The sequence below is a fragment of the Glycine soja genome, chromosome 17, assembly GCF_004193775.1.
Source record: "Glycine soja cultivar W05 chromosome 17, ASM419377v2, whole genome shotgun sequence".
NCBI classification, from domain to species: Eukaryota; Viridiplantae; Streptophyta; class Magnoliopsida; order Fabales; family Fabaceae; genus Glycine; species Glycine soja.
Genome location: NC_041018.1, coordinates 6,352,157 through 6,366,230, shown reverse-complemented (window position 1 = coordinate 6,366,230; position 14,074 = coordinate 6,352,157). Strand labels below are relative to the sequence as shown.

The following is a 14,074-nucleotide window of genomic DNA, read 5'->3' as shown; positions in this document are numbered from 1 at the left end:
ACGGCTATGTTAAAGGGGTCGTTGGGTCAATTCACTTCCCTCCCAAACCCGAAAACATAATAACATTAGACGATAGAGAGAAGAAGTACGTTGTTGCAGGGCAGGGATATTTGTTTTCTCACTCTCTCTCATGTTCACTCAACAACAACGACGCACTCACTGACATCAACACTAGTTTCAGGTGCTATCTCATCCACCAAATGCAGCAAATACACTCCATGCCCGGAGGGAGGTTTTTCTCCGGCTCCGGATCCGCCGACCGGAGGCTCCGACCCCACCATCAGAACCAGCAGGCCTTAAAGTGCCCCCGCTGCGACTCTCTCAACACCAAGTTCTGCTACTACAACAACTACAACCTCTCCCAGCCCCGCCACTTCTGCAAGAACTGCCGCCGCTATTGGACTAAAGGCGGCGTCCTCCGCAACGTCCCCGTCGGCGGCGGTTGCCGCAAATCCAAACGCTCCTCCAAGCCCAACAAAATAACACCCTCTGAAACCGCTTCACCGCCACCACCCCCGCACCCCGACCACAACAACAACTCCAACTCTCATTCCAGCAGCGAGAGCTCCAGCCTCACCGCCGCCGTTGCCACCACCACCGAGGCCGTGTCGGCGCCGGAGACTTTAAACTCTGATTCCAACAACAACAACAACATGCAAGAGTCAAAGTTGTTGATCCCTGCTCTGGAAACTAATAATCCTCTGGAGCAGGGAACAGGGGACTGCGGTGGTATCTTCTCTGAAATTGGTCCTTTCACCAGTTTGATCACTACTACTACTTCCACTAATGAACCTTTAGGGTCAGGGTTCGGGTTCGGTAACTCCACTCTCCCCGATGCGTCGTCGTTTCAGTGGCACTACCAGAAGGTTAGCAGTAACAACGAAGAATTGAAGTTGCCGGAGAACTCCTTTCTCGATCACACCGTTGATTTGTCGGGGATGCATAGTAAAACCAGCCACGGGGGAGGATTCGGATCGTTGGATTGGCAGGGCGGTGCAGATCAAGGTTTGTTTGATCTTCCTAACACCGTTGATCACGCTTACTGGAGTCACACTCACTGGTCTGACCACGACAATTCTTCTTCTCTCTTTCATCTTCCCTGAAAATGTTTTCACGCCTCTTCTAAATCTTATCTCACCTTTTTTTTTTTTATTTCTTATATAAATTTAACTTTAAAAGAAGAAGAGTAAAGGAGATTGGAAATCAAAACCAAAGTTTTAAAAAAATTTGAAAGAGAAGTGGAAGGACTTGGTATAATTAATTACGCGGTGTATATTTTTTTTTGAAGTTATAAATTTGGGGGGTGATTGAGCTTGATATTAATTAGTGATGTGCATGCACAACTAACTTCCATGTTAGTTTCTACAGTATCTGATTTCTTTCTCTCTTTTTTGTTTTCTGAGTTCAGGTTTTAATATATATGTATGTGGAATTTGATTGATTAACAGAGAAATTATAGCAGGGTGTTTTAATTTTGTCATCCACCCGTCGTCCTTGTTTATTTAGTAGTTGGTTGTTTAGGTTTGTAAATTGTAATCGCATTTTTATATTTGTTGTGTGACGCTAATCCTTCCGTACCATTACTCAACAGCATGACTATGGCAACACTACCTCTTTAATATTATTATATGATAACATGTTAATAATGAATTAAGAAATGAGAGGATGAGGTAGGGAGAAGACATTGTATTGGTTGTATGTTAAATTCTAATTCTAATTCTAATTCTAATCTAACTCCCTTGTTTTTTGGTTTTCAATTCTATTGTGAAATTGATGGGAGTCTGGTATGTGGGGATTTCATTAGTGAGATTAAGATAAGTGCAGAAAATGAAAGTAAGAAAATTTGGGATTGGGAGGGATAGGAGTAGGTTGGGGCGTGGGGTAGTGATGAGTTGCATGCGCGATGGATCATGATTCTTGAGTCCGCGTGCGGGAGAGGAAGGGTTATGAATGCCAAAAAAGTGGGGACAGGTTGGTTTGGGTGGCAAGACAAGAATGTGATGTGAGGAGTTGGTTGGGTTGGGTTGTCTTGTGGTGGATCATATTTGTTCTGTATGCTATGGACTAAACATAAATTTTCACCCATGAGTCTCCAACACAATTCCTAAGAGAACATCACAGTACACATTAATAGTGGAGTATCAACTCAACCACTGTTGTGGGGATATGCATGAAGACGCTCATCATGCCGCGGACTGCGTCGCTCTCCATCACTTGAAGGTGACGGTGGTTAATATTCATGACGCAGGTGGGGCCATGCTGCAAGCAAGTGCCAGCGTGATGAACAGGGCATACCAACAACCACTCCATCACCATGCCACGATATTCCACCCTCGCAAACTTTCATTTCAAATCTTGTTCACACCCCCATCACATTTCCCCCCTATGCTTCTAACTTCTAATAATATTAACCAAGTTTCAAAAAATCACTGCTGTTTTTCCCCACTACAACAAGGCTTACCGGGTTTGTCACATGTAGTATTTCCTTGCCCTTTCCAAATACACTGACAAAGCCAAATTAGCAAAATGTATATTCAAATTAGTCTAGGTAGGGCTATAGGGAGTCATTGTCAGGTAGGTGTGGCTTTATAGTATAGTACTGTTATATTGTTTACATACACAATATTGCAAGTTGCAATCTGACTCGCAAACAACAACAGTTTTTGAGCCCGAAATTCACTGTGAATGATGCAATACAATTAATAGCCAACTGAAACGACCGACCAATTTCGCTGTATCTATACATTACATTCAACGTCAATGTTTTGTTGTCCATGTGTTAGTCAATAGGGGAGGGTAAGAAACTAAAACCAAATGGTTCAAAGGGATGGGCAAAGCACAAATGCAAATGCATGTAACATAAGGCAAGCAAATCAATTGTTACGGGGGTTGTACAGAGGTAGCCCATATTGTTTGCCAAAATAGGTAATGGAAGGAAGGACTGGTCCATGGCGATGGCGTGGCCTTTTAATGTGACAGAGCAGCGTGGAATGCGACTGCACCCATGTTAGGGCCTCAGAACTAGGCACATGGTTTTCGTGGTCCTTCTTTCCTCTCCTCGCCATTGTGTTGTGTTGTGTTGTCATAGCTGCCCCCCTATTCAAACCTTGACGTCTCAACTCTGAACAATTGTGCATTGCCACCATTATTGCTTAGCTAGCTCCTTTTCCTACACCCACTTGCATCAAGCTTCAACTAATACTATTATTGTTATTATTATTATTATTATTATTATATTGGACTGTGGAACTGAGTCAGAGTATAGACCATATGTCTGGGGATGAATGATGTTAATGTTAGGAATGTATTCCTTTCCTTCATATTCTACCAACAGATTTGCTACGGTCTTTGCCCTTCATAATTAATTACGTTACGTACAAGTGAAGTGATGCTACCACTTATCTTATTTAGATGTACTTGTGCTTCTCCGTAATAATTCATTGAGAATGACTTTACTCAATTGGTGTGGACTCATTTGGACGAGGTTCCGTAGCTCAACGACAAATCCGTATTTGGCAGAAATGGAATCAAAATCTAATATTATTAATGCCATGCTTGACCCTGTTGAGCATATCTGTACGTGCTGTTCCATATTTGCATAGGTTGTAATAATACCTTGTGCTCTTACAATATGAGTATTCTAAGTTATGAATTGGAAGTAAGCAAGGAACTGGAGTTTTATGTTCCGGCTTTCAATTGAGCTATGAAGACATAGATAGCATAGCTGTTGTTTTGTTTGGCTGTAGGAGTTAAAAAAAGGAGTTCAAAATCATGTGCTTTACACGCAAATTTGGATGCGATGCAAGTGCTGTTTCATAAGCACCACGGAAAAATTAATCGATTACTAATGACCCACTGCTACTCCAAACAACCTAACATATTGATATTGCTATCCAATGTGTGAAGAGATTCAGAGAATTTGTAAGCATATTTTACTTCTGGCAGGCCACACTTTCAAATATAGCTGTGATTGTTTTTCGGTTCAAAGGTGGTTCAATGTGAATCTAACCTTCTACTTTAGTTACGTTCAACTGCATTGAAACTTGAAAGGTATAGTGTAGTGTGTTTGGTTTGTTGGCAGCGTGCATTCCAAAACCATTGAAGTGAGAAGTACGTGAGAGGAAACTTTCAAATAAATAGACATTTGGGGTCATTCAATGACAACCCAAACACTAGTTATAAACTTTAAAATAAACATTTCAAACAATATAATTTTGTCACTCTTGATCTTTAAATATCTATTTCGTGGATTAATAGATTAGATAGCCATTATTCTGTGACTCAGACTAAGCATGCATAAACACTTCATGCAGAGAAGACAAAACAACTTCTCTATCATAATTCATAAATAAATGGAAGTGGGGATAGTATATTTGCTCTCCTTTTCAAAGTATGAAATATCTCAAAAATTCATATCTTTGTTTTGGAGAGAAAATATCTTTTCAACTGGTTATTGCAAAAAAGGGTGGGGGGAAAAGTTGCACGACGAGCTCCAAACTCATGCATAAAACGACATATCAAGAGTCATAAATATGGTAACGCCAAAAGAAATTACATGACCACTAGCACCCTGACACCATGAAAGTGAAACATGGAACCGCAAGATTTTCTGCATGTCGCACAATACACAAAAGATAGATGTCCACGGCAAAAAGGATTTGAAATACTTCCTCCCTCTGTGTTAGAAGAAAATACATATTACTTCTGGTATACATAACCACATGATTCAAGAAGATCTATTGCACAAGAAGAATTCTAGTGAATAAATTGAGTTTAGTGTAAGAAAATTATAGTTGTAAAAATAATTAATCTCTTGGTCCAACGAGATCAAATGTCGAAGCATGAGATCAACATGTTTTTGGGGGGTGGTTATTTCTTCTTTCTTAAATCAAGCTCCTTCACCTTCCAATTCCAAGGTCAAGTTTTTGAAACCATGCAACCTGTTTCATCACATCCTCGCTGCAAGCCACAAGGATGTCGAGAGGCACACTCTGACCCGTTTGAATTCGAGGAAAATATCTACTAGTTACTACTTACGTTGAATTTTTGTTGCTTTTCTGATTAATTAGGGACAAAGAGATGAGATATTCTGATTCTAGTATGATGTATACAGCTCATTAGTTCTAAGTGAGGGGTGTAAACAAACACATACTACAGGATCATATGAAATTAGAACACCAAGTTAAGACTTATTTATTTTAAACACGGTTTCAAATAGCTCGGAAATGTCTCACTGGATCTAAAAATACTGAAACTAGTCCTGAGATTAATTAGTTGATACGAATCTACTAATGGATAGTCTTGAAAACATGTAAAGAATAAGAAGAGAAATTTGACCCTACGTTCAACTTGCCAAAAGAACCAATATCAAAAGAAAGTGTGATTCTAATGGATAGAACCAACACTGTAAACTTCTTTAACCTAAGAACAAAAGGAAAAACTCTCACAATAAGTAAGTATATCAATTTCATTAATCTAAATATTCTACTTTACAGTTTATAAGAGGCTCCTATTTATAGGCCATGCTCACCAACCCTTGAATGACAAGTAGTGAACTTCCAATGGGCATATTTTTCACTAAGCTTTTACTTTCCACTATGTTTTTTTTTCCGCCAGAATTTACTTTCGATTAATCCACTAACTATCATAATGAAGTAGAAAGCTAAAAAACTCTCAAAATTGACCTAGAAAAGATGAATAGACATCTGAACTTATACCCTCACAATTAATCACAAAAATACATGAAAAATAGGAAAATGGGTCTTAAAAAACAATTAAGACCATAAAACTAAATAACTCTAATCCATGGATACTTGTTTGGTAAGTTTGGGCTTTTATCAAGCTGCCTTCATATTGGATTCAAATCTTCATTAACTTATAGAAAATTTATCCACTTTATAATCTTTAATGCACTTTGAGTTGAATTTCCCTCGACCTTCATGGATACTTCGTTTATTCTCTTAATTTTAGACCTAGTCATGAGACCTCTAATGTCACACAAAGTATTTTTGAGTTGGCTTACTGAATCTCGATCAGTGCTTTCTCTTCATTCACATTCTTTATTCACAAAGCTAGGGAACAATAATATGTAACTAATGTGAACGCCGAGGAACCTAACCCAAGCATTTTAATCCCGTCATGGCCTATGGATTTTATCCAAGCCCAAATAGAATTGGATAACTCAAGTTAATAAGTGGGCTTGCTTATTGCACCTTCTTGTGGATAATGAATTAGTCGATTTTTATTTAAACAGAAAACAACAATTGATTGTAATCCACAACAATTAGATAATTCTAACAAAGGGGCTCTAAAGAAAGGATTAATCTGATTATAATGACATTTTATAGCCATCTCAATCATCAGTAGTTGTACTTCTTCACCTTTTAAGAGAAACTCATCACTTTAAAAATGTGGTATCCTACAACTAAAACTTACTCTTCTAAGAGAGAGTTGCCTCGTGTCGATGAGTCATGAGTTAATTCAGCCACGTAATGGAAATACTCTTTGTCACACACTTTGTCCATGAGACCATGACAATGATATCCTTATAGCCCCAACTTCTCAGATCTTCACATCCAGTTAATGTGTATGCTTTTACGCAGCACTTTTTTGAATCTCTCGTCTCCTTAATAGAATTGTGATTTTTCATTGAATTTGAGGGACCGGGGATCAGGTTTACGAGTTAGAATTAAATAGGAAATCGTGGTTTCACTCTACAGCAAGTATATGGCAGCATGTTCAACGCTAAGCAAGAACAAAATGCGTCTCTATTGACGCCAATAATGAAATAATGTAGACAATTAGACATTGAACACCGACAAAAGAAGAGTTACTTCACTCTTTGTGCACGTTAGATCATGGGGAAAGTGACTACTTACGCAAGTCAAGGGATTGGTAATCATTGTAATCTGTATTTCGTCCTCTAGGCCCGTTGCAAAATAATAAGTACTGCAGATTGTATGAATTTTGGCTTATATGACTGCATTCCAAATTACACGAACTAATTAGAAATAATCCACTAGCAATTCATTTATTCTAGTGTGGATAACAGCTAGACTTATATTTCTTAATTTCAATGGGACTCTTTACTTTCTTCTTATCTATTATTATTTAAAAATAATCAAGTTATTAATCACTAACTGAAACCAAAAACTAATTCCTCACATGCCAAATTATGGAAGGCCCCCTTAATTTGACTTTTAAATTACCGTATTTTTCTTTAAATATAATACTCTTTTAATTAATCCACGATTTTTAAAAAATAGATTAATTTAGTTTAAAATGTTAAATTTGTTAGCAAATTATATCAATTTTAAAAAATTACTCTTAAAATTATTGAGACTTATCATTTCTCTTTTTACTTAAAATTATTTTTTATCTAATTAATTAATATATGTTAGTCTTTTTCTCTAATCCTTATGAGAGAGAGCATTTATTTTAAGGGTATTTTGGTAAAAAATAATTAATATAAATTACAACTTGTAAATAATCTTATAAAAATTGATAAATAAGTTTGAAAAAAATTATATTTAAATATAAAAATAATAATTTATGATTGAATAATAATATAAAAGTATACCTCATTTTTTACGTGTATATTACACAAGGTTGAAGAGAGGCGCAAGTGTAGATACAATAAATTATAATCCTTCCTCTTCTCTTTTGTCATCCATATAGATACTTCCTATTATTTTTAAGGAAGAAAACCAGTTATTTCCTCTTTGTCTAACGCTATATTCAATTAAATATTTAAGTTAGTTTTTAATTTTTTTTATTGATTGAAAAATTAATTTGGTTGTTTGATAATTTTTTTTAATAATTTCTAACAATTTTTTTTGAAATACTACTTCAACTAACATTTTAACAACTAATCCCTATAAAATTCTACAAATTCTTATAATACTGTCAAATTACTTGCAATGGTTTCTAGTCAACCGTATTTTGTTGGAAGATTGAAATCCTGCTTTAATGAGAACAGCTGATCCTAGAATCTCCAAGGAAATAAACTAAGATGCTTATAAGTTATAACCCATAAGCGCAGTTGAAGTGACACGGAGAAATTTTAGCCGGCCACACCACAACGCTACTTTCATACATTAAAGGCCAATTAAATAGAAATTTCCGTTTTAGTAAATAATTTTAAAAATGGATCCGTGCAATCATTTGTTGGACAATAATCGAACCATCGTGTCAATTTAAAAAAATGAAAAATTTATATCTATCTTAAAAAAAGTAAAAAACAGAATCATTACCCATAAACAAAATCATATCGTCAAGTATTTAAGATAATTAAGCATAATCACTCCTATTGAACAAATAATATAAAAAATCACATTGTAATTACAAAACCACATCGTTGGGTAGTACCAGGTTGATTGCATGACCCCTCAGTCAATTCACGGTCGAATCAGAATCCATGTTTTAAAATTACACTACTAGTACTTTATGAAAGTATGGTAGAGGGGTAGATCGGTCATTTCAATTTTAATATCCGTTGTTTTGTCTGGAAAGGAAAGGAGAGTGAGGCATTTTCAAAGTGCAGTCTCTCAGAGTCATTTCTCTCTCCGGCGAGAAAGAAAAATGCAGCATTTCATGGATTTGCAAGCGAGTTCGGAGTTGGGTGAGTCGAATTCATGGCTTTCAGTGAAAGAGCAGTCCGGTGCGGCACCCAACACCAATTTGGATCGCGTCCTCTTCAACGACCTCGTCGAGATTGTCCCTCTCGTTCAGTCACTCATCGTAAACCCCTCTAACCCTTTTCACTGCAACGAAAAAAAAGAGATTTTTTTTTTTAAAATTTTATTTATCTGCAAGAGGAAAAGGAAACAAAACAACAACTTGGGAAATGGGAATAATGTATTTTGGACTCTACTGTGTTGGCTTTGTGTGTTGACAACATACTGAAAGGAAGGCTAGTGACTTGTGATTTTTTCTCTTTTTATTTTATGCTGATCTTGTGATAACTGATGCTCTTGAATTTCAATTTAATTATCTTCAGTACTATGTGTTGTTTAATTATGATTAGGATCGTAAAGCAAGCCGTTCATTCACGCGGCGTGGTTCCATGATCTACACCAAGACACCCACCAGAGAATCATTGTCCAAAAGAGTAAGACCCGGACAATTTTTTGGTTTGAATTTCTTCAAACTTTTCATTCGCATTGGATTTATTTGTAATGTTCATAAATCTTGCTCAATATGTTGAATCGTGGAAGCAATTAGTTTAGGGGTTTCCTTCCATTTGATATAATAATGTGCAATATTTGAGATTTTATGGAGTGATACTTGGAATGATGCAGACTTGTTTTTTGTTGTTTACTTGTTTACCTCTTTCTGTTTAAATTTAAACTTTCACTTGAATTGGTTAGACTTCAGTTTCAGTTATCAATATAGGTTTGAAGATGTCCCTAGTTTTGAGTCTCTAATATTAATGTAAGTATCCTTGTGTGACATGTTTTTGCTTACTCTGATTGTGTTTCTGTGTATTGAGTGATAGCTATAATGGAGGTTAAATATGAAAAAGTTGTGGAACTAAGCTATTTCCTTCTCAAGCACAAATACCATAAAAGTCCTGCATATTTCTATCATACCACATTGAATACTTTCTATTGCTCTTTAAATGCATGTTGCACATGTCTCCATAATCATAAATTAATACCTAGCCATTTACTTGTGTATGGACGTTGGTACTTGGTAATGTTATATGATAGTTATTCATGTAAATGACATTTTGTGAGTGACAACTTTTATGCGCTCTATTTTGTCTCTTCAACACTTGTTTTGAAATGATAATGTTAGTACTAGCGCTATTTGGACATTGAATATGAAATATAATAATTTTCGATCTTTTGTGTATTGTGAAAAATATCACTGCATTGCTAACTATCCTTTTTTTTCATATTGTAATCTCTAGAATATGTGCACGTGTATTATGACCTTTTACATGCTTCATCACTTAATTAAAACACTTTGTTTGAATAGTAAAAAGTATTTTTTCCCCCTTTGGTGAACCCATGTATCCATATTGGTTTGGCCCTTTTGAATTGCCCGGGAGACTAATCCCTGTTTGACTGTCAGAGCACAATGGTTATACTGCCTCTCTGCAGCAGCTGCTTTGTTAAGAAGCTGAGATTCAAACTCATGTTCTCATCCTAGGGGGTTGAAAATGCTACCACCTTGATTCACTCATTGTGGATTGAACAATAAATTTCCATTACTTTAGACTGGAAACCTTCAGTAAGATGGTTTGCAGAAAGTTCTTCTTGTTTATAGTGTGATTTAGTGATGTTAGATAATTCAAGTGAAGGATTGGTAGGCCCATTAGTATGACACCGGGGGGGTGGGTGTAGTATTTTGTTACTCCAATATGGATGTTTATCTGAGTGTCCATATATTGTCTGTACTCTGTATGATGTAGTTCAAGTACTATATGCTTCAGTCCTACTTCCAAAGGTTCAAGTTCAATTCTATAAATATCTGTATCACTTTCTTTCTCTAGATTGAACTTGCTTATTGTTATTGTTCTGTTCATATGGAAGTCTGAAACTATTCTTTCAAAAGAATAATTTCTCATATAACTGTTAAATTTGCTGTGCACAATGCATTATGACTGGCATTTCTTTGCTGTGATCATTGTACTGAATCATTTAGGTAACAGATTCAAAAAGTAGGAATGTTGCCCAATCTATTCCTGCCAAAAAGAAAAGGGACCACGGAGAAAAAGAACAAGGAAAAAATGGCAGCAATGATGCTGATAACTATTCCATGTTTTCTTCAAGAACTTTGGCTTCAGAAAAGGACATAGAAGAGTTAGGCATGTTGAAGGAGCAGGTAGAGGAACTTCAGAGGAAATTGTTGGAGAAAGATGAACTTTTAAAGTCAGCAGAAAACACAAGAGACCAGATGAATGTTTTCAATGCAAAACTTGATGAACTGAAACACCAGGCTTCAGAAAAGGAATCTTTACTGAAGTATACTCAACAACAGCTCTCCGATGCTAAGGTACTGATCTGCTTTTTTTTTTTTAATTAATAATTTGGCCCAGGGACTTTCTAAACCATTTAGAATGTGAGCAGAGTTCATCTCTTAGAGTTAATGGTACCTATTCACTTAATACATACACTTCATATATCTCTGGAACATGATGGGCATGGATTTTCGAGTTTTGACGGTTGTGGAAAGTTGGGTTCTATTTTAGTGTATTTTAGTAGGCATATACTTAGAGAATGTTGGAAGGCTTCACAATTGCAATGAGTTTAACTTTTTACAGTTTTCGGTTTTTTGATTTTACCTAACATTAGTGTTTTTCTTAGAAGTTTTGTATGGTTAAAAAGTTGATGTGTTTTGCCGTACTGAAATTGTTACTATATGTTTATTTGGATTTTATGAAAGCTTAATCTGAATGCACTGAAATTAAAATGTTGTGTTCATATCTTATACTGCTTTCTCCAATCTTAGATTCTGATAGATAACATTTGGGGGAGGGGGTAAAATGTTTCTTCTCACGCATTAACGGTTATCCTTTTCCTCAGATTAAGCTTGCAGACAAGCAAGCTGCTCTTGAAAAGATACAATGGGAAGCGATGACATCCAACAAGAAAGTAGATAAACTCCAAGATGAGCTAGGTTCCATGCAAGCAGATATTACATCATTCACGTTATTACTGGAAGGATTGTCAAAAACTGACACTGCTAAATACACTGATGATTATGACGTCAAGCCTTATGATTTCAGTCACCTGCCTAGTATTGTGAGTTTATGAATATTTTTCAAATATACAGCATATTTTTCCACATGTTAGCACTATGATTTAGATTGCCTTCTTGGTTCATGACACATGAATATCTTGTTTATCAATGTGCATGGCTTCCACTTGTTTATCAGTGATTTAGCATTTGTAGATTGTATCCGTACTTCCCGTAAGGTTGTAACTTCTTTTCTCTTAACAAGAGGGTATTTGGTAAAGAACTGCATTATTGAATGGTATGAGACTATATTTGTTGGATTTAATGTATATCTTTGTTTTCAAGAACAGAGTTTGTTAGTATATTTGTAGAAATATCTAATCCTTGGATGTTGACCTTTTCAAGTAAACATCTGGTTGAACAGGATGATTTGGACGAGATGGAATTGCAGAAAATGGAAGAAGCAAGAAAATCTTATATGGCTGCTGTTTCTGTTTCCAAGGAAAAACGAGATGAGGAATCTATTGCTGCTGCTGCCAATGCTAGGTTACATCTTCAGTCACTTGTTTTCAAATCCAAAAATTTTAACCTGTAATATCACTACTAGTTTTATTTAATGTGCTACACGTTAGGTCCCTTTAGTCAAAATGGTGAGGCACTTAACCTGTGTGTGAGATTGATTTGTACAAGCCTGTTATGAACAAATATATAAAGTTATGCCATTTTATGTGCTGAAATACTAAACGAGCATGTTCAATGAAGTGAAAATGTGTTCTTTCGCGGGTCTAACTGCATTCAGAATTTTAACAGACCTGTGAATCTGGTTTTCCAAAAGCAGAAGAGTTAATCAATTCATGACCTGATGAGTTTTAGTTTCTCTTTCAAGTGGCATTCAGAAAGTTTCCTTCTAGAAGCTGATTCTGATTGGCAGTGGTTATTTTTCACATCTGCGAACTGTTCCAAAGCAGTAGTAATTGTGTATGTATGTAATATATGCCACTTCTTGTACCCAAGTTGGCTTCTGGTTCCCCTACTTTCATACATTATACTCACAAGGTGGGGGATCTTGTTCCATTTATTAAGCTATATTGTCTTATGTGGACAGGATATATTTGTGCTTCTTAGTATAAATTCTACTTTAAAGTTGAAATTTGATAATATTTATTTTTTCTTGAACGAAAGAAATTAAATGCAACCTTAAGTATGATCTAGTGTGATAACTGATAGTAAGTAGCTATTAAACTTTTTTTTCCCTCCCCTTCGAGTCGACCCATTTGACGTTTATCTATTGGCTCTTGTATTTAATGTTTTTAAAACTGGATAACCGAAAGAGGTATTTATTTACGGTACAATGATTTAAGCCTGGCCCGTCTTTAAATTGGGCGCGTGTAGAATAATTATGTGTATTCACATACAGAAATTAGTTCACATTGACGTGTTATATTACTTTTATATCACAATAATTAATGTAGAATTATAAGTTCTTATTTTATAAGTTTATTTTTCATGCACTATCCGTAAAGTTCTTATAATTTTATAACTAATTTGAACTATTCTTATTAAACTCAAATTATAAACATCAATCCCATTTTAAAAGAATTGAATGAAAGGGAAAATGATAGATGTAACAAGTATTATAATGAGAAAGGAGAGAGATAACAAAATGAGATGGAAATTGAACTAATTACTATTCTTATCATTCCTTGTTCTTGTAAAGTCAATGTTCATGTCCTTTAGTTATACTTTAGCCCAAGCATAGGTTATAGACTCAACTAAGTCTTTGTTAAAGTTAACACGGTATTGTCTCAGCTTCCACTTAATTGCTTGGGGTAACATCAAAATAATTTTCTTTAACTGTCATTTGTTTGGTTTGATCTCCATTTAATTGATTCTTTATGTTGTACAGCAAAATTCAAAAGTCCCCTTCCAACATGAACCCTTTGCTTCTCCCCTGTGACCATTCATATAAAGATGCAGAAAAGCCCTTCGATTTCATCTCGATCACATGCGCACAATCCAGCTCCACTTTCTTAAACAAAACGTCAGTCCTGCACTTAAAAAAGTGGGAAAGCAGAAATAAAAAGAAAATTTTAAAATTCACTCTATTCAGTTCTCCTTTCTAGCTTAGTGGGTTTATGTTGAGTTTTCTTTTGATAAAATCTTTGACTAGGCCAAGTTTTCAAAGAAAATTATTACTCTATTATGGGAGTATACAAACTCTAGTGTTTTTGTGTATATCATTATCATTATATTGTCAATTGTAAATTTGGAGAAATTACTAAAGTAATTGGAATCAAACCTTTTTCATGCAAAGCACACGTTAGAGTCATAAATACAGGATTAAATGTCTGAACCTTTTGGTATATTATGAACTTGAAGAAGTTTTCCG

The 14,074-nt window shown here is 35.5% G+C and overlaps 2 protein-coding genes across 3 annotated transcripts; both read left to right on the top strand.

Annotated features, from left to right (window-relative positions):
* LOC114394238 (dof zinc finger protein DOF5.4-like) lies at positions 1–1,480 on the top strand. The gene has a single exon (XM_028355910.1). The coding sequence runs from the start codon at positions 201–203 to the stop codon at positions 1,101–1,103; it is 903 nt and encodes a 300-aa protein (XP_028211711.1). The 5' UTR covers positions 1–200; the 3' UTR covers positions 1,104–1,480.
* Positions 1,481–8,507: 7,027 nt separating this feature from the next.
* LOC114392325 (protein MICROTUBULE BINDING PROTEIN 2C-like) lies at positions 8,508–12,794 on the top strand. 2 transcript variants are annotated; one of them, XM_028353405.1, is made up of 5 exons: positions 8,508–8,739; positions 9,026–9,109; positions 10,651–11,001; positions 11,532–11,750; positions 12,091–12,113. In XM_028353405.1, exons 1-5 carry the CDS (start codon positions 8,581–8,583, stop codon positions 12,091–12,093), a joined length of 816 nt encoding a protein of 271 aa, XP_028209206.1. In that variant the 5' UTR covers positions 8,508–8,580; the 3' UTR covers positions 12,094–12,113. The 2 variants fall into 2 exon arrangements, with proteins under 2 accessions (XP_028209206.1, XP_028209205.1); XM_028353404.1 differs by having other exon boundaries at positions 8,509–8,739; positions 12,110–12,794.
* Positions 12,795–14,074: the final 1,280 nt, after the last annotated feature.

Excerpts from the sequence above, each read along its gene's own strand:
- LOC114394238 (XM_028355910.1), top strand. The coding sequence starts at position 201 with ATGCAGCAAATACACTCCATGCCCGGAGGGAGGTTTTTCTCCGGCTCC.
- LOC114392325 (XM_028353404.1), top strand. The coding sequence starts at position 8,581 with ATGCAGCATTTCATGGATTTGCAAGCGAGTTCGGAGTTGGGTGAGTCG. Across the intron at positions 8,740-9,025 it reads CTCTCGTTCAGTCACTCATC|GATCGTAAAGCAAGCCGTTC; the intron begins GTAAACCCCTCT and ends AATTATGATTAG. Across the intron at positions 9,110-10,650 it reads GAGAATCATTGTCCAAAAGA|GTAACAGATTCAAAAAGTAG; the intron begins GTAAGACCCGGA and ends TGAATCATTTAG.